The 20,009-nt window shown below is 47.7% G+C and overlaps 1 protein-coding gene across 2 annotated transcripts in view; it reads left to right on the top strand.

Moving 5' to 3' along the window:
• LOC146035214 (carboxyl-terminal PDZ ligand of neuronal nitric oxide synthase protein-like) overlaps positions 1-16,468 on the top strand; it is an 86,604-nt gene extending 70,136 nt beyond the window's left edge. For both annotated transcript variants that reach the window (XM_083158541.1, XM_083158540.1), the window contains 4 exons: positions 4,611-4,781; positions 7,823-7,988; positions 8,486-8,753; positions 10,702-16,468. In XM_083158541.1, the coding sequence (XP_083014667.1) occupies positions 4,611-4,781; positions 7,823-7,988; positions 8,486-8,753; positions 10,702-11,245 (1,149 nt within the window). In that variant the 3' untranslated portion in view covers positions 11,246-16,468. The remainder of the gene's footprint in view (positions 1-4,610; positions 4,782-7,822; positions 7,989-8,485; positions 8,754-10,701) is intronic.
• Positions 16,469-20,009: the final 3,541 nt, after the last annotated feature.

Genomic DNA, 20,009 nt, shown 5'->3' on the forward strand with positions numbered 1-20,009 from the left:
ATTTATTTATTTATTAACAGTTTCTTATATAGCGCATACATATTCCGCAGCGCTTTACAGAGTATAGTTGAACATTCACATCAGTCCCTGCCCCAGTGGAGCTTACAATCTATATTCCCTACCACATGTACACGCACACACACAGACATTCTAGGGTTAATTTTTGTTGGGAGCCAATTAGCCTACCAGTATATTTTTGGATTGTGGGAGGAAACCGGAGTACCCGGAGGAAACCCACGCAAGCACGGGGAGAATATACAAACTCCGCACAATCCCCATGGTGGGGATTGAACCCATGACCTCAGTGCTGTGAGGCAGTAATGCTAACCATTACACCATCCGTGCTGCCCCTGCAGAGCCTGGCGGGGAGTGGTCCCCAGTGCCTAATAGACCACCAGGCCATCGGGCCAGTGTGCTTGGATACATTGCTGTGGCTCCTAGTCATTGGTGTAGTCTTATAGGCTGGCCTCCTGTCCATTTGTCTGGTCAATTCTGACCACTCCAGAGTCCAGCATATCTCCAAAGGGGCCAGAACCTACAGGATCTGTGACTGGAAGACCCTCACTGCCTACGCCATTCTATCCCAGATTGGGGTTGGGCCTCACGTAATCTGGCTCATAGCGGATTCCCTCTTATCAATAACCTCCTGTAACTGACTCCACCCACTGCACAGTGGGTGGGAATGTTGCTGCCACCTTGATGCTCCTACCACATGGCACCTGGAACCAGGTTACTGATGATGAGGTACCTACAACTGGCAGCAGAATACCACTTACTGCTTAGTACGCTCCTGACATGCCACCTGACTGACGTCGGCTGGTTTTCATCTAGTCACTGGCCATTGAACACGCCTCTGCATCGGTAACTGGCAGAGGGCGGAGCTTAGGGATGTTGTGCCCCAATGATTACAGTCGGAGGATGGCGACACTTGTGTCATATTACTGTTTGCAAGATTGAAGTCTGTAGTCTTGAAATCAAGATGTTTATATAGAAAAGGAACCAATTTGCTTTCCCCAAGCACAGTCCTTGTTCCTGTCTCTTTCCCTCCAACGATATTCTAGAACTGGAGTGGGTTCAGAGTAGGGCAGCTGAATTGATTAAGGGTTTAGAATCATTGGGCTACAAGGAAAGGCTAGTAGCCAGGTCAGCTATGACCACGTTCCAAAACAGGGGCCCATTTATCATATAATATCTGTGGGTAATTCAGGTCTTTTTGGGGGTTGGCTGCAACTATTAAGTATCCCCTGAATGTATGTGGTAGGGACCTGCTGCGATCCCTCCGGCCCCGGCCGCATTCCCCATAGGTTACTATTGGGAATGCAAAGCTGCCTGTTGTATCCTCATTGGGCAGCATCACGGTGGATAGCGGGGTCGGCTGGGGGTCAGCGCTAACTGCGCATGCTCAGGCACCCCGCGAAGCAGAGCGCAAGGACTGTCTCCTTACGGAGCCCCCGCATCTGCAGGATGATGCATTCCACTGAAAGGATTGCGCAATACAATGCAATCTTGGCGGTGGATGCCCACATGACGTCAGCGTCCGCCCCCATTTTGTCCATCTCCGTGAAGGATGAAAGTATCGATTTTTATCTGCGGAAGGGAGGAAAAAAAATCATTCGATGGTGAGCGACCATCGAAATATTTTTTTTTCTCTGTCAGGTCGCATGCGAGCGGCTGTGTATGCCTACAAATCCACTCGTATGGTTGCACGTGCATTCGGCGGGGCGGCGTTTACCTGCTGACTAGGCAGCAACTATACGCAGCATAGCAAGCGGGTCTGAATCGGGCTCATAGTCTGATATTTGATGGCATTTGGAGGCAGCTTTATGTGAGATCGCCACCCGGTACCTTGTGACGGATGCGCCTCTGTACTGGCACACTTTAGATGCAGCGTGGCACAGAAGCGGGTCACACAGGAGTCAGGGCGGTTCAATGCATTATCTTCAAATGTGCCAATCGGAGCCATAATCCGCATGAAAAACCATTTTATGTAGAAGGCAGTTCCCGGCCAGTAAAACCCTGGATGGCCAATTACATCCTGGATGAATTGCCCTTTATATTAAGTGTGGAGTCATTGCAATTTGGGAAGCGCCTTTTATTAACAGCCTTGTATTGGCCCCTTAGTGATCATTTAATCTGCAGATGAGCGATACCTTTGTTGAGCGGTGGAGCCATCTAGTGGGGAATTGCATGCACTACATGATGGATATAATGTAAACTTATGTACGGTCTATGTAATAATAATAATTCTATTTATAAAGCGCTCTTTCTCCAATAGAACTCAAGGCGCTTAACAGATAGAATGAATGTAATACAGTACAGGAACAATGAAGTACAGAAAGCTTTTCATAAACAATACTTAAGGGAAGTAGTCAGGGCAGTACGGATGGTGTAATGGTTAGCATTACCGCCTCACAGCACTGAGGTCTTGGGTTCCACCTCCACCATGGCCCTAACTGCGGAGTTTGTATATTCTCCCCGTACTTGTGTGGGTTTCCTCCTGGTACTCCGGTTTCCTCCCACAGTCCAAAAATATACTGGTAGGCTAATTGGCTCCCAACAAAATTAACCCTAGCATGTCTGTGTGTGCGTGTACATGTAGTAGGGAATATAGATTGTAATCTCCACTGGGGCAGGGACTGATGTGAATGTTCAAATATTCTCTGTAAAGCGCTGCGGAATATGTATACGCTATATAAGAAATTGTTAGTAAATAAAGGGAATGAAGGAGACGCTTGAGTAAAAAGGAAAGTCTTGAGTCTGTTTTTGAAGCATTCTAGAGTGGGGGTCTCTCGAACTGTGCGGGGAAGTGAGTTCCATAAAGTCAGAGCTGAATGGCTAAAAGCTCATATGAATTACGGGAGGTCCTAGGTACTAATAAAAGTCCTTCATCTACAGACCGCAGTGATCGGGTGGGACAGTATGGAATCAGAAGCTGCTTCAGGTACCTTGGGCCTTAGTCATGTAGGGCTTGGAAACTCCGTAAATTGATCTTGAAGATGATTTGCCAGTTTATGGGCAGCCAGTGAAGGCAGTAGAGAATGGGAGTAATGTGGCTAGAACGGGGCTGGTGGGGTAACAGCCTGGCAGCTGTGTTTTTTACCAGCTGTAATCTTTGCAGTTCTTTTGCCGGAAGACCAAGGTAGAGGGCACTGCAGGAGTAATCCAAACGACATGATACAAATCATGTATGTATGACTTTTGACAGATCTGCAGAGGGGATTAAGTGTTTAATTCTGGTTATGTTCCTCAGGTGGAAGAATGAGGATTTGATTGTGGCTGATATCTGATGTTTACGTGTCCAGCCACCATCTAGTACCACGCCAAAATTCCGCACATGATCAGAGTTGTGTCAGTCCAGTTGGGTGGCTGTGTGGCACTCATCCACTCCTGGAGCTCAGCTAGATGCCATTTAGGTTTTTTATTGGGTTTTCAGTACCTGGAGCAAAGGACAAGTTGTGTATCATCTGCATAGCAGCGGTAGACAAGGCCATGGCCTTTTACTCATTGGCAGCATGTACACTGCAAAAAGCATGGGGGATAATATCGAACCTTGTGGGACACCGCATAGCAGTGGCACTGATGAAGATGAGTCTACTTCATACGGCACTCGGTGAGCTGCCAGCGAGAAATTATATGAACCAGGTGCTGCACCAGAAGCCCATGGTCCACAGTATCCAATGCTGCAGAGAGATCCAGAAGGAATAAGATTGAGCAGTCACCTCTGTCTCTTGCCAGTAGAAGACCGTTTAGCACATATACCAGGGCTGTTCCGTACTATGTCTTCTCCTGAATCCTGATCCTGGAATGGATCATACTTATCATGAGTCATAGATCCATATAAGATGATCGCAGAGAAATTGGACCTTATTCTGATTGACGAATTTTGCAGCCTTGCGTCGGCCTTGGACGCCGCCATGAAACGTTGGGCATTCCCATATGGTAATGAGGCTGCCCGGCGCCCCCCGCCCTTCTCTGCCTGCGGTGTCGGGTGCCTGCACCCAGCGAGCAGAATGTTTTCCGTGGGGGCACGCACCCTGCGTCTGCGCAGACACACAACATCGGTCCTCTGTGCGAATGCTCGGAGGACCGAAAGGGTCTGAATTAGGTCCATTGTACAGTCTGCATTTATCAGGACCCATCTCGTTTATTTGTTTTTGTTGGGGTTCAGTAAAGGCGTGAGCCGTGTGTCTCTGTGATCTGGGCTGGGGGTGTCCGTCATTCTCCCCAGCTTTGCAATGTTCCCACTGACTGCTGCAGCGATAGTCTGGTCTCATTCCAGTTGTGTTACAGCGGCCTTGAAGCGAGAGCCGGGGAGATAATCGGCCATATACCCCGATCGTCTAATTATACCATAAACACATTTTTAACCCCTCTTATCCCTGGTTCATCAGCAGAATACTACTTTGTCAGTACAAGAATGGCTGTCCCCTGTACCCTGTATTATTGTTTAGCAGAATGTCGCAGGTGTCAGGGAGCAGCCGTATGCTAGAACATATGTCATTAATTGGAGAACATGTCAGCAGGGGTCTGTACAGATGCTGGGGTATAGTCAGGGTGTATAGAGCACATGGCGGAGCTCTGGTATGACCTGGTCTCTGGCTCTTTTGCAGGACACAGAAAACTGCTCCATGTACTCCACGGTATCAAAGAAAGTGTGTACTCCCAGCAGCAGCATTACTTCCATCTCTGCGCTGACACCTCTGGCCTCCCAGCACCGACTCCAGCTTCTCCAGCATCAGCTGCTACAGCAGCAGCAACAGACGCAGGTGGCAGTAGCACAGGTGAGTGCATTCCTCGTTCAGTAAGACAGAGTAAATGTGTAGCACAGGTGAGTGCAATACTCCTTCAGTAACACAGTGAGTGTAGCACAGGTGAGTGCAATGCTCGTTCAGTAACACAGGGAGTGTAGCACAGGTGAGTGCTCTCCTCGTTCAGTAACACAGTGAGTGTAGCACAGGTGAGTGCTCTCCTCGTTCAGTAACACAGTGAGTGTAGCACAGGTGAGTGCTCTCCTTGTTCAGTAACACAGTGAGTGTAGCACAGGTGAGTGCAATACTCCTTCAGTAACACAGTGAGTGTAGCACAGGTGAGTGCTCTCCTCATTCAGTAACACAGTGAGTGTAGCACAGGTGAGTGCAATACTCCTTCAGTAACACAGTGAGTGTAGCACAGGTGAGTGCTCTCCTCATTCAGTAACACAGTGAGTGTAGCACAGGTGAGTTCTCTCCTCATTCAGTAACACAGTGAGTGTAGCACAGGTGAGTGCAATACTCCTGCAGTAACACAGTGAGTGTAGCACAGGTGAGTGCTCTCCTCATTCAGTAACACAGTGAGTGTAGCACAGGTGAGTGCTCTCCTTGTTCAGTAACAGTGATTGTAGCGCAGGTGAGTGCTCTCCTTGTTCAGTAACAGTGAGTGTAGCACAGGTGAGTGCTCTCCTCGTTCAGTAACACAGTGAGTGTAGCACAGGTGAGTTCTCTCCTCATTCAGTAACACAGTGAGTGTAGCACAGGTGAGTGCTATCCTCATTCAGTAACACAGTGAGTGTAGCACAGGTGAGTGCTCTCCTTGTTCACGAATACTGAGTGTAGCACATGTGAGTGCTCTCCTTGTTCAGTTACAGTGTGTGGGGCACAGGTGAGCACCTTCATCGCCCGGTAACACGGACGGTGGGTGATTGTAGCACAGGTGAGCGCCCTCATTGCCCGGTAACACGGACTGGAGGTGACTGTAGCGCAGGTGAGCGCCCTCATCGCCCGGTAACATGGACTGGAGGTGACTATAGCGCAGGTGAGCGCCCTCATCGCCCGGTAACATGGACTGGAGGTGACTGTAGCGCAGGTGAGCGCCCTCATCGCCCGGTAACACGGACTGGAGGTGACTATAGTGCAGGTGAGCGCCCTCATTGCCCGGTAACACGGACGGTGGGTGATTGTAGCACAGGTGAGCGCCCTCATTGCCCGGTAACACGGACTGGAGGTGACTATAGTGCAGGTGAGCGCCCTCATTGCCCGGTAACACGGACGGTGGGTGATTGTAGCACAGGTGAGCGCCCTCATTGCCCGGTAACAGGGACTTGGTGTGACTATAGTGCAGGTGAGCACCCTCATCGCCCGGTAACACGGACTGGAGGTGACTATAGTGCAGGTGAGCGCCCTCATCGCCCGGTAACACGGACTGGAGGTGACTATAGTGCAGGTGAGCGCCCTCATCGCCCGGTAACACGGACTGGAGGTGACTATAGTGCAGGTGAGCGCCCTCATCGCCCGGTAACACGGACTGGAGGTGACTGTAGCGCAGGTGAGCGCCCTCATCGCCCGGTAACAGGGACTTGGTGTGACTATAGTGCAGGTGAGCGCCCTCATCGCCCGGTCACACGGACTGGAGGTGACTATAGTGCAGGTGAGCGCCCTCATTGCCCGGTAACACGGACTGGAGGTGACTGTAGCGCAGGTGAGCGCCCTCATCGCCCGGTAACACAGAATTGGTGTGACTATAGCACAGGTGAGCGCCCTCATTGCCCGGTAACACGGACTGGAGGTGACTGTAGCGCAGGTGAGCACCCTCATCGCCCGGTAACACAGAATTGGTTTGACTATAGCACAGGTGAGCGCCCTCATTGCCCGGTAACACGGACTGGAGGTGACTGTAGCGCAGGTGAGCGCCCTCATTGCCCGGTAACACGGACTGGAGGTGACTGTAGCGCAGGTGAGCGCCCTCATCGCCCGGTAACACAGAATTGGTGTGACTATAGCACAGGTGAGCGCCCTCATTGCCCGGTAACACGGACTGGAGGTGACTGTAGCGCAGGTGAGCGCCCTCATCGCCCGGTAACACGGACTTGGTGTGACTATAGCGCAGGTGAGCGCCCTCATCGCCCGGTAACAGGGACTTGGTGTTACTATAGTGCAGGTGAGCGCCCTCATCGCCCGGTAACAGGGACTTGGTGTGACTATAGTGCAGGTGAGCGCCCTCATCGCCCGGTAACACGGACTGGAGGTGACTATAGTGCAGGTGAGCGCCCTCATTGCCCGGTAACACGGACTGGAGGTGACTATAGTGCAGGTGAGCGCCCTCATTGCCCGGTAACACGGACTGGAGGTGACTGTAGCACAGGTGAGCGCCCTCATTGCCCGGTAACACGGACTGGAGGTGACTGTAGCACAGGTGAGCGCCCTCATTGCCTGGTAACACGGACTTGGTGTGACTATAGCACAGGTGAGCGCCCTCATCGCCCGGTAACATGGACTGGGGGTGACTGTAGTGCAGGTGAGCGCCCTCATCACCCGGTAACATGGACTGGAGGTGACTGTAGCGCAGGTGAGCGCCCTCATCGCCCGGTAACATGGACTGGGGGTGACTATAGTGCAGGTGAGCGCCCTCGTGTGGTGTAGATATCCTGCACCACATTGTGCATGGGATGTCATTACTGTATGCTTCCACCAGCTGGTGCTTCTGACAAGTCTAATGGTCCAAAGAAATAGTTTTATGTTCTATTATATAATCCTAATATAAACCTTTCTAATCTGTGTTGTAATTTGTGAAATTGGCGGCATTGGTTGATTGATGCATTTGTAATCATGATGGGGGGAAAAAAATTCTTATATTAGAACTAGCAAATAAAAACATGTTATCTTTTAGCCCTTGACGTTCATATAAATATAAACTAGTGATTCCTGGAAAGAAAATATTGAGTTGCTCTGTTCTACATTGGAGACTTCGATCTCCAGTTTTTGCGTCATTTTGGAAAATAAGTTGGACAGTTTTGGGGAGAAGAGGAGGAAGCAATTGGGGAGTGTAACTGTTGTTTGTGTGTTATCAGGTCCAGCTGCTGAAGGATCAGCTTGCGGCAGAGACCGCAGCCCGCATAGAGTCTCAGGCCCGGGTCAGACAGCTGCTGCTGACAAATCGTGACTTACTGCAGCACATCGCGCTACTGGTAAAACAGCTAAAGGAACTGGAGGTCCGATCGGACACTAACCACAACGGTGAGGGTCAGCGAGCGATACTGTACCAGGAATAATCGGACACCTATGAACAATCAGACATAAATGCGCTGTATTTTGCATTGCTGCCCTGTATTCTGTTTGCAGCAATGTATGGATGACCATCGATGATTCTAAATCATCGATTGTTTATGGCCGATGTTGAATACTTTTGCCATCGATGGGGGAGAACCAGATGGTTTCTCTCCATCGATGGAACAGCAAAACGATGTTTTGCGTTTTTGTTTTTTCAAAGTGCAGATAGCTCCGCCCCCGACTCCCGTGAAGCCCCGCCCCGTGTTTTGATTGGACCACAGGCCAAACAGTCAAACACAATGGATGACCATCAGTAGGTAAACATATTGATGGTCATGCACTATCGATGGCCAGTTGCACTATTGCCATCGATGGCGACTGCAATGATGGCCATCCCTATAGCGATGCTGCTGATGTTCCCCTATGGTCACTTGCTCATAATGCACTTTCTCTGCCATTTACAGCGGACAAAAGGTCTCTACATAACTTGGCCATCGCCCAGTCTCTGTCCCTAAACTTGAAGAATCTGTACAGCCTGGAAATAAACCTCCCGTCCACCTCCACCCCGGCCAGTCTGCAGAATGCCATAACCGGGAACATCGGCGAGTCCTACCTCAACCTCCTGAACCTGGAGAAAGAGACAAACCGAGCGGATGTAGTCGGCAGGAGTGTGGAGGGGTCTGAGGTTATGCCGGAGAAAATTGATGAGATTCCAAGAGGACCCGAAGACAAGTGAGTTTCCAGGAGATGTAATATTGTACAGACATAGAAGTAGAGAGCAACACTGCGCTGAAATAGAATATAAATGTATTCAAACCAATAAAACTGCATAAATGAATCATACATACATACGTAAATAATAACAATAAAAGTAGGGCCTACTGAACAGTATTGCTATAGTTGTCCAGTCCCATGAACAGAGTAGGATGTTGCTTAGCAGTACTAGTTGAAGAATGTAACACAAAGTCCTGTTAGGGACATGTGGATTAGTGGTTGCGTTAGTATATGGAGGGGGGGGGGGGCAGTGTAGCACAATAGCAATAGGTTTCCCTGCCTTTCAGAACAGAGGAGTTGCAAGGATTGCTGGTTTTCTGTAATCGCCACTCTTTAACCCCCTCGCCGGCACTCGCCCCCTCATTGCATACTGCCCTAATACTGCTAAGCATCATCCTACTCTGTTCGTGGGACTGGACTACTAATTTCAATACTGTTCATTGTGCCTGCCTTTCAATAGGCCTTAAGGAGCCCATACACGGTCCGTTGTGTACGGCTCCGTTTTGTACTATGCGATGCGCGCTCCCGCGCATCACATAGTACGGTACAAAAAGTATGTGCTGCACATACTTTTTGTACTAGCTATACATCGGATCGGATCGCAGTGCATGCACAAGGGATGCGATCCGATCCGATGTGTGCTGTTTAAGCACACAACGGATCCGATTAACGGACCGTGTATGGGGGGCTTTACTTTTATTGTTGTTGTTATTTATGTATGATTTAATTTATGCAGTTTTATTGATTTGATTAAATTTATGTTCTATTTTAGCGCAATGTTTCTCTCTCTTTCTATGTATTTTTTCCTATGTGAATTAAGTACCCACATCACCCTGCTGCCTGAATATTGATTTTATATTCGGGCCCAACGCATTGTTACCTTCAATCGCATAGCCACCACCCTTTTTAATATTGTACAGGATGGACATTGGTGTGATATCACCCACCCCCTGTGTCCACCAGTGTCTTATACTGCAAGTACAGTAACAAGATTGTATTATTTCTTCAATATAAAATCTCAGCAGTTGTGGTTTTTGTTGTTCCCTGTAATCAGGTTCCAAATCCTCAGCCTACTAACCCTCTAACCCAATATCAAATTCCCAGCCCTGCATACACTTCACTATTACAAAATAAGAATAACAGGGCTGCTGTCCACAAGCATTGATATCCAGAAGCTGGATGCTGTCCAGGCCCCTCCGCTGGGCCTGACTTACCTTCCATCCGTTATAAATTTGCATTTGTCCCTTTTGTCTCACTGAACCTAGTAACTTTCTCGCCTCCAGCTACACACTTATCCACCTCTTATATCATGTACCATGTAACTTAACCACCTTCAGCTTTAATGTATAAAAACACCTTTTATCACTGAACTAGTTGGAGGTGGAACTGAAAAGGAAATATGGTGGGTATAGGAGGAATGCTAGGGGGCTGGTAAGCTAGAATTGCTGCTTCAGGGAACGTTTCAAGCTGAAGGGAGTGTGAGAATGTCGGACAAGGTGAGGGGGTGCGCTCAAGGGCGTGCTGCGGGAGACACCTTGGAGGTGGGAGAAAGCAGTAGAGATAAGATGACTGTTAAAAAGGCCTAAGAGAGGGCAACAGATATCATTGATAGAGAGGGTGATATGGTCATGGGAGGATGAAAGGACCCTGGAAGTTCAACCGTAGGAGGGCAAGGGGTGACAGAGGGCGGAGGAGGACAAAGGAAGGATTATGATGGTCCCCTGAAGAGGAAGTGGGAAGTGAGTGATCTGCAGGAGCTCAGACACCTATGAAATGTATTGCAGTGTAGATGTCTTATGGCCATGTTGCTGAACTGTACCTTTCCACAGCGGGTTGTCTGGAGATAGCGGCGGTGATGAAGGTGAATTTGTTTTCAATTTGTATTTTTGCTTCTCTTTTATCCAAGGCTTCTACATTCTATTCCAAAACTGGTCCCACCACCTCCTATACTCAGAAAGAGGTCATCAAAGATACTGCCGGGGCAAATAACAGAGTCCAGGTCAACAGAGAGCGTGACCCACACAACTCCTACCAGTGTCAACCTGACCAGCTTCACCACAATCACGTCTTGCTCAATAACACCTGCCGAGTTCGACTCTGAGGACACCAGTCCGTCCTACAAGAACTCTTACTTCCCGGGTTTTGAGAATGGAGATCTTTCCCCGATAAAGGAGATGTCTCATACCTCATTCCACCGTGGGACCATAGAAGAGAACAGAACCTTCCATTCCATCAGCAGTAGTTATGAAAACTTGGAGGACACCCCGACCATCGTGCCGGAGTGCAACGGGTTGGTAAAGTCGCTGAGCATAGAAAGCACATTGCCGTTTTCCACAGCAAATGATACCTGCTTACACATCAGCCTTTCTGAAGACGACTTTCCGAACATGAATGCGGATGATCACGTGGTGGTTCATAAGCAATGGCGGCTAATAAAAAACGGCAACTGACAGCCAGGGCGATTGGCCTATTATAGAAGCAAACAATAGTTTTTAGTTCCACAGGAGTTAAGTGGCAGACTTTCCCCTTTTTAGAACCCGCTGTTAGATTTAATAGATGAAGATGACGTTCGAGCAGCGGAACCCATCATGGAGACCGGTTTGTGTTATGCTCTGCAAGCATGGCGGATCTAGCAAAGAGGGCCATGGCCAGACGCATAAGCAATTGGCAACTTACCTTACACGACTTCTTTTTTTTTTTTTTTTTTCTGTAAAAGTGTCAACCGGTAAAAGGGAACCAGTAAAGTCCCTTTCACTACATCGTAAAGTGTAAATGGGACTTCTGTCCACATTTTCCCACCTCGGATTAAACCGATTGCAACAAAATTATATTTTTCCTAATTCTGGACCACCTACATTTCTTTGCTTCTTTGCCATAAGCGTGTGGGCTACTTATTGTGATTTTTTTTTTTTTTTAAATCAAAGGTTTTATTTTCAAAACGTTTGGGTAAGAAATTGAGCAGAACAATGGAAAAGAATGAGCCATTTGTGCAACACGTGAAATATGGTTTTGCAGTTATGGGTAAATTATATTTTGTTTAAAAGGTACAATCCTGGTCTGCTGAGGGAAAGTGAAACAATCTTTGCTGTATCCAGATGCTCACTAAAATTGAAGGCCACACTCTGGCCAAACATCTGAACTATCTAATGGGCAAGTTTCAATGGTGCCACCTATGGTAGCATCTAAAGATGCACCAAGCTGGACTGTTGTGTCTTTGGATGCACAAACTGGGCATCTCGGTTCTTGCATTTAGATGCATGGCTGCACAGCAGGGGAATGGTTTAACATTTGCATAAAGCCGCAAATATTTACACTACTCGTCTACTTAGACCAAGTATGTAGATGTTTTATAATGGGAACAGCTGTTTAGGAGGGCACCGGGACATCCCAATTAAAGTCAGTGCACCCTCTGTAAGCCGAAGGACTTTGTTGGGAACAGGGACTTCCGCTAGATCAGTTAAGGAAGCATACGCTGTGTTCTAGAGTCTTATTTCAGCCTCCACTTAAGCCGAATGTTGCTGATTAGTGTCCGGAATCGGGCAAACGTTGACATTCAAGTGGATCAGGATCCAGCGACATATACAGCATCCCGTATAATAATAAAACACAGTGCTCCGATTCTTTACACATCTGTAGTTCAGCAAATGCTGCTGGGAAATAACCACTTGTCGCCGCTACTGTAAATGGTCTGTTTTCAGGGAATACGCCCACTGCTGACTGTTTTATGCTGAGCTAGGAGTGGTCATTGCTGATTGGCTCTGTGGTATCATGCGTGGTATCACGCGTCCCACATGTTTGACATGGCGGGTTATATGTATATAATCTGAACGTCATTTATCAGGCGCTTCAATGTACCGAGCGGTTAATCTCTGCTGTTGTCTTAATATTCCGCTTAAATATTAGAGGATATAATGTTGGGTGGATCACGGTAGATTTATTGTGCAATATTTAATATAAAATTAATTTCCTCCTAAATTAAGTCTCATTTACGCCTCAAACTATGGCATAAAGACAATTTTATATATTTTTACATAGAGCTTAATAGATGATATTCACATTCCGTCGTCGCCTCATTTTATATTTGTACATCTATTTTAGCTACAAATATGGCTATTTTTCATATCATTGTCACCCTCGCTGTCTGTTTTTATTGCAAATAAATCTGATGAGAATTCAGCGATGAGGCAGAATAAACTGCCAGCTAATGGGCAAAAGACCGTAAAACAGATCATTGTGTCCTAAGCCAGGAATAACGCCAGTAATCAGGGCTGCAGCGGGAGAGCAATTACTCCGCTCAGCAAAACATCTACAGAACATCATGTTTTACCCTTTACCGGCCCTTATCTGCCGCTCCTCGTTGTCTAACCGTGAAGATTTTCCTGTATCTTTATGGAGAGTATTTTTCTTATCGTATAACATGAATTGGGGAAAAATCTGAATATAAATGTGTCAATTTGTATTTTGTTTACTGTACAGAAATGTAATGTGTGGGCAGTGTCTGGCTGTCGGGATGCAGTCACCTTTTTGTGAGTAGGGAATATAAATCCACTTTGTGGAAAGCAATAATATGTTCATCTTTTATAAGGCTTAGGCCTCAGAAGCTGTACGTTGAGTGGGGAGGCTTAGCCCCCGATAACTGTACGTTGGGTTGGAGGCCTATTCCCTCGGTAGTTGTAAGTTGGGCATAAGGCTTAGGCTTCAGGAGCTGTACGTTGTGTGGGGAGTCTTAGCCCCGATAACTGTACGTTGGGTTGGAGGCCTAGTCCCTCGGTAGTTGTAAGTTGGGCATAAGGCTTAGGCTTCAGGAGCTGTACGTTGTGTGGGGAGGCCTAGTCCCTCGGTATTTGTAAGTTGGGTTGGAGGCCTAGTCCCTCGGTAGTTGTAAGTTGGGCAGAAGGCTTAGGCCTCAGGAGCTGTACTTTGGGTGGGGAGGCTTAGCCCCCAATAACTATACCTTCGGTTGGAGGCCTAGTCTCTCGGTAGTTGTAAGTTGGGCAGAAGGCTTAGGCCTCAGGAGCTGTACGTTGTGTGGGGAGGCTTAGCCCCCGATAACTGTAAGTTGGGTTGGAGGCCTATTCCCTCGGTAGTTGTAAGTTGGGCAGAAGGCTTAGGCCTCAGGAGCTGTACGTTGTGTGGGGAGTCTTAGCCCCCGATAACTGTACGTTGGCTTGGAAGCCTAGTCTCTCGGTAGTTGAACATTGGCAAGACGTTTAGTCCTCAGTAGCTGTATGCTGAGCGGAGGCTTAGTCCTCAGTAGGTGTACATTGGACAGGAGGCTTAGTCCCTGGTAGCTGAATTTTGGTGGGAAGGTTAGTCCTTGGTACCTAAATGTGTGGTCCCGGATAGATGGATGTACAAGGTACTGTACATAGAGAAGAAAATGAGTAGATGGATCTGTATGTGATTGATGGTCATGGTAAGTGTAGAAGAGAGAGAGTTTTGGACAGATAACTGGATGGGAACATCTCTGCCCCATCACAAGATAGCTTGTCAGTAAGCAATGACTGTATACAGTATCTCCTATATCATGGCAGAAAACGTAATTCTACTGAAAACAATGGTGTGGTTTATAAATGGGGCATTAGAGCAGTCATCATGCCTATGCTGCTGTGTTTAGGGCAACTATTAATAATATACTTATACATTACATTCATCTACAATTACCTCTAGTAGTGGGCCCTGCCCTGTAGAGCTTACAGTATAGGGGAGGTGACTTGAACACGTGCTGTTATAGGGCAGGGGGAGTGAGTTCCTGAGGAGTGGGCAGCGCAGGGAAAGTCTTGGATATGAGGTGGAGGAAATTCATCAGTCTAAAGAACAGCGGGGAGAGGGTGTGGTCTGGGATAAGGTTGGGGGGGGGGGGGGTTCGAAGAGAGCGTTGAAAGTAAAAATGAAGAACCTAAACTGGGTTCTGCAAGGAGCTGAAAGGGGAGCAGAGAAGTCAGATATATGAGAGGAAGACTGGAGAGTTATAAGAGGTTGTAGTTCACCAGGTGGGAGGTGACAAGGACAGGAGTGAGAGATTTGGTTGTGTCCAAGGTAAAGGGTCTGATCCTGGAGGCAAACACGTTAGATTGTGGAGTTGGCACGAATGCTTGTGGATTGTGGAGTAATGGATAGATTATATATAATATATATTTGTATAGTTTTTTTTCTATATCAAGTTATATAGCACCTTACAGATGTCCCCATATACATTTTGTAATACAAAAATAGTGTGATCCCTGCACCCAAGAGCTTACAATCTATTCCCTCCTGTTGAGAGACATTTAGCAGACATTTCCCTTGTGTCCTGTATGGTTTGGGTGCCATGCTTGTATGGTATGGGTGCCATGCTTGTATGGTATGGGTGCCATGCTTGTATGGTATGGGTGCCATGCTTGGCACGTTTTTACTAGAAATAACGTTCACACAATCCAGGTATATCTGTAACAGGCTGTTGTAATATATATATTTACAAGGTGACCTCATTCAGGTGTGTGTGTATACCAGTATGTAGATAGCTATATATGTATATACATAAGCATCTCCATCCATAATGGTGAGGACCGCAGTGAATGGATATAAGGGAACACAGCTGCTCCATTATATAGCGGAACGACGTTCCGTCCCCGGTTCTCTCTAACCAATGCACAGTTAAAAAATAGATGATAGAACTATATTATTATTATTATTATTATTTAGTACTTACTATTTTGTTGTAGGACAATTGTGAAGCTGCAGCAGTAGGTGGCGCTGTTGTCACTACGTAGCCACTTGTGGCGTTGGCAAAATTTTAGACAGCTACTGTGAACAAAGGGATATCGGTAGGGGAGACTGGCTGCTGGTCTGGGTCCTTGTAGAGACCCCGTACGTCGATGTATTACTAATTAGCTGTTGATTAGAGTCAGCAGCAGGCCAGAGGGGGATAATAGATTTAGCAGCGAGACTGTCCGATGTGTAAGGCAGTTTTAAAATCGCAGTGGCTTTAGAATAAAGTCAATTCAAACCAATATTCTGTAGTAGAGTGAAAAACATTATTTTGTAATATATTAAAGACCGATGCATATATATAAATTCCTGGGACGACTTGCAAGTAAGTTTTTGGACTTTTTTTGTATTATTTTTCAAATTTATTTAAAATGGCTAATACTACTGAGACTCTAATACCCTAATTACTTACCGGTTGGCTGCAACCGGACATATCTCTAACCTTGGGGTATACCTGCAGGAGACAACCCCCACCCTTCAGGGAAGTGGTCGTCTTTAAATCACACCCTGCGCAAACGGTAATACTCGTATATGTCCCGATTCCTGTCCATGAATGACGCAGGAGGAGTAGTGTTTGTTGATTTGCTCTCCTATCTCCTAGGATGTGACAACATTTCCGCTACAACGAATGTAGGGAAAATGTGATCTTGGGGTAGTGAGCAAGAAAGGCAAGTTTGAATGTTGCAATAAAGACCACTCCAACTGTGCAGATGTATCTTGTTGTAAACATCGGCGCCTTCGCTCGCAGCATTGTTGTTTGTACAGAAGCGTAGAAGGAACGCCTGCTGTTGCCGTGAATAAATCAAATTGCTGTCTGATTGCTTTTATGTAGTCTATTACTGGTAGAGATTTAATTGGTGAATAATGAACAATGTTGCACAGTGACTTTTTTTTTTTAATGAAATAAACGTGTCTTATCTTCTTACTCCTGTAGCCGTGTATATTTCATTTATAGGTAATAAGCTTAAAGTCTGTGTGTGATGGCTGAATCTGTTCTATCCTGTGCAGATGGAGGGGGCTGTGTTGTGCGGTTATTGCTCAGGCAGATGTGGGCACAGCAGCACGGACAGCGTCATGGTTAGCATTACTGCCTAACAGCACTGACCTCATGGGTTGGATTCCTACCATGGCCCTAACTGTGTGGAGTTTGTTTATTCTCCCCGTGGGTTTCCTCTGGGTACTCCGGTTTCCTTCCACATTCCAAAAATATACTGGTAGGTCAACTGGCTCCCAACAAAATTAACCCTAGAAAATCTGTGTCTCCGTGTATATGTGTTCACATATTCACTGTACAGCGCTGCGGAATATGTGTGCGCCATATAAATAACTGGTAATAAATACATAATATAATGTATAGTGTGTGTTCTGGATAATTACTAATAGAACTGCAGTTCCCTTTTACTGTATTTTGGGCTAATTATACCCCCACAGGTGTCATCCAGGTGTTTTTGGAAGCTGGACCCAGCAATTTATTTGAGAGAGTTCCAGCTCAAAATTCTGATTTAAAATGTTATGGAAGTTTTCAAAATACTGCATGCTATTGCTCTCTGTTATCATACACTTTGCTCAGAAAACCCTACAGGCTTGGGAACGTCAATATAGTGGGCATTTGCTGGTCTGAAACCACCGCCACCCCTGGTAATCTCTGTAAATCCATCATTGGGCATGGCAGCCATATTGATAAGAAGTCTATTGGGCGTACATAAAATGCATCCCAAAGAGCCACTATCCTTATCGCCATAGTGGGAAGAGATTTCGTGACGCTCCTGTGTTATATGATATGTTCTCTCTGCAGCTACAAGGGGATTGGTTCTAAATCCGGGCGGTCGGAATCCCGGCATTCAAAATTCCGATGCTGGAATCCCGACAAGGGGGGGACGTGGATTGTAACTGCATCCCGCTACAAGATGCCATGCTGGTCCTAGAGGCACCAGAAGAAACGAATAGCAGCTACCTCCGATTACATTAAAGTCATTCCTTACATCCCATCTATGAACCATTCATTTACTGAAAGCGGCTTTCAGTCTTCTCCTCGTGCCGTAATATGGGCAGGGGTCCTCTTCGATCAGCGTCTCATACCCCACCAGCTCCTGACCTTCATGCTGTCAGGATAAAGGTCACTTTGTAATGTGTGAAATGTCTCTCATCAGACAGTCTGAAATGTAATGATCTTTATCTGTGGGGTGGAGGAGAGATGGATGGTCCCCAGCAGAGGTGATAAGTGAAAGCCTGAGCTTCTTGCTCATTACCACATGTCTGCTCCTTCTCCCCTCAGGGAATATTGTAATGTAGAATCCGCGACCATCAAACACTAAATCTCGTCAATTGTATGTAACTGGGGAAATCAAGGTGAATTTCTTGATTTGTGGTTACACCAATTAGTCCTACTGCTCCACCACTGCCCACCAGGCGTGCCTGGGTCACCATCCATTCCTACTTCTCCCACCCGGAGGGCCTGGGTCACCATCCATTACTACTTCTCCCACTAGGAGGGCCTGGGTCACCATCCATTACTACTTCTCCCACCCGGAGGGCCTGGGTCACCATCCATTCCTACTTCTCCCACCCGGAGTGCCTGGGTCACCATCCGTTACTACTTCTCCCACCCGGAGGGCCTGGGTCACCATCCATTACTACTTCTCCAACTAGGAGGGCCTGGGTCACCATCCATTACTACTTCTCCCACCCGGAGGGCCTGGGTCACCATCCATTCCTACTTCTCCCACCCGGAGAGCCTGGGTCACCATCCATTACTACTTCTCCAACTAGGAGGGCCTGGGTCACCATCCATTACTACTTCTCCCACCCGGAGGGCCTGGGTCACCATCCATTCCTACTTCTCCCACCCGGAGAGCCTGGGTCACCATCCATTCCTACTTCTCCCACCCGGAGGGCCTGGGTCACCATCCATTACTACTTCTCCAACTAGGAGGGCCTGGGTCACCATCCATTACTACTTCTCCCACCCGGAGGGCCTGGGTCACCATCCATTCCTACTTCTCCCACCCGGAGAGCCTGGGTCACCATCCGTTCCTACTTCTCCCACCCGGAGGGCCTGGGTCACCATCCGTTACTACTTCTCCCACCCGGAGGGCCTGGGTCACCATCCATTCCTACTTCTCCCACCCGGAGGGCCTATATATGATTCTATTGCCCCAAAGCGACTACTGGGATAATTCAGACCTGCTTGCTGCCTAGTGAGAAGTAAAACTCTCCTGGGGGGGTGTGTATGTGCACTCCTACACCATTGGGGACAGGACTGAATTCTACAAAACTGGTAAAATCACCAAGCGCTCTACAAACATTTCTCAGAGTAGCCAGTCGCCTCGTCACACAGTGATAACGCAGTGAGTGCGCTGCAGTGATATGGACGCGATAGTGCTTTGTTCATCTGCATTGTACTTCAATCAAAAGTGGATTTCAGTTACTAAAATAGTCTCTGTACGGTTTATAAATTGCTGGTATGCTCTCCGTATTGTATTTTGTTAACTTTTAATGTATGTATGTTTTTTATATATATCTGTTGTAGATCTCTTTTTAATGTCACTAGTGCGGTTGTACACACCGATACTATTGTGTAAACATTCCTTTGGTTTGTGTCCTGTAATATTCCTCCTGGCTGCTGTAACTACATGTAGGCAACACGCCGAGGCGGTTATTCTGGTTGATTCGAATTCGCAGCCTTGCGAGTCCACCAAACCCCGCCTTGCGAATGTTTGGCTGCCGCCACCCATTCGCAAGCGCAATTCACATGAAGGGCATGCGAATGGATGTTAAGGCCCCCATACACTAGCCGATTTTGGTCAGATTTCGGCCAGATCAGTCGGATCTGGCCGAAATCGGACCAAAATCGGCTAGTTTTGATGTCCCCTCAGATCCGATGCGCGGTCCCGTGCGCATCGGATCTGCGTCGGGTGGTCGGATCTGCTGCACGTCCGACCACCCGACTTGGGACCTAGTGGGGCGGCGCGGCGGTGGTGGGAGCAGGGGGGGCTGGGGACGCTGCGGGGGACACAGGCGGCATAGAGCCGGGGGGAGCCGGGAGCTGTCGGTACTGAATAAAAAAAAAAAGCCCATATAATGAATGGGCGGCCTGTGATTGGCTGAGCGCTCTCTCAGCCAGTCAGCAATTGGCTGAGAGAGCGCTCAGCCAATCACAGGCTGCCCATTCATTGTATAGGCTTTTTTTTCTAGCACTGACAGCTCCCGGCTCCCTCTGCCCGGCACTATGCCGCCTGTGTCGTGTCCCCCGCAGTGTCCCCAGCCCCCCCTGCTCCCACCAGCAGCCCTGCTCTGTAGCCCCCCCCCCCCCCCCCTGCTCCCCGGGTTTTTTACATGTGATAAATCGAGACGATTTATCACATGTAAAAAATGGCAAATCAAGTGCCAATCTAATCAAGCTCCCCCGGGGAGCAGCCGGGGAAGCTCAGGGGGAAGTCGGGGGCGACTTGTCCTAAGGACAAG

The sequence above is a fragment of the Crinia signifera genome, chromosome 9 (assembly GCF_055691185.1).
Source record: "Crinia signifera chromosome 9, ASM5569118v1, whole genome shotgun sequence".
In the NCBI taxonomy this organism is placed as follows: domain Eukaryota; kingdom Metazoa; phylum Chordata; class Amphibia; order Anura; family Myobatrachidae; genus Crinia; species Crinia signifera.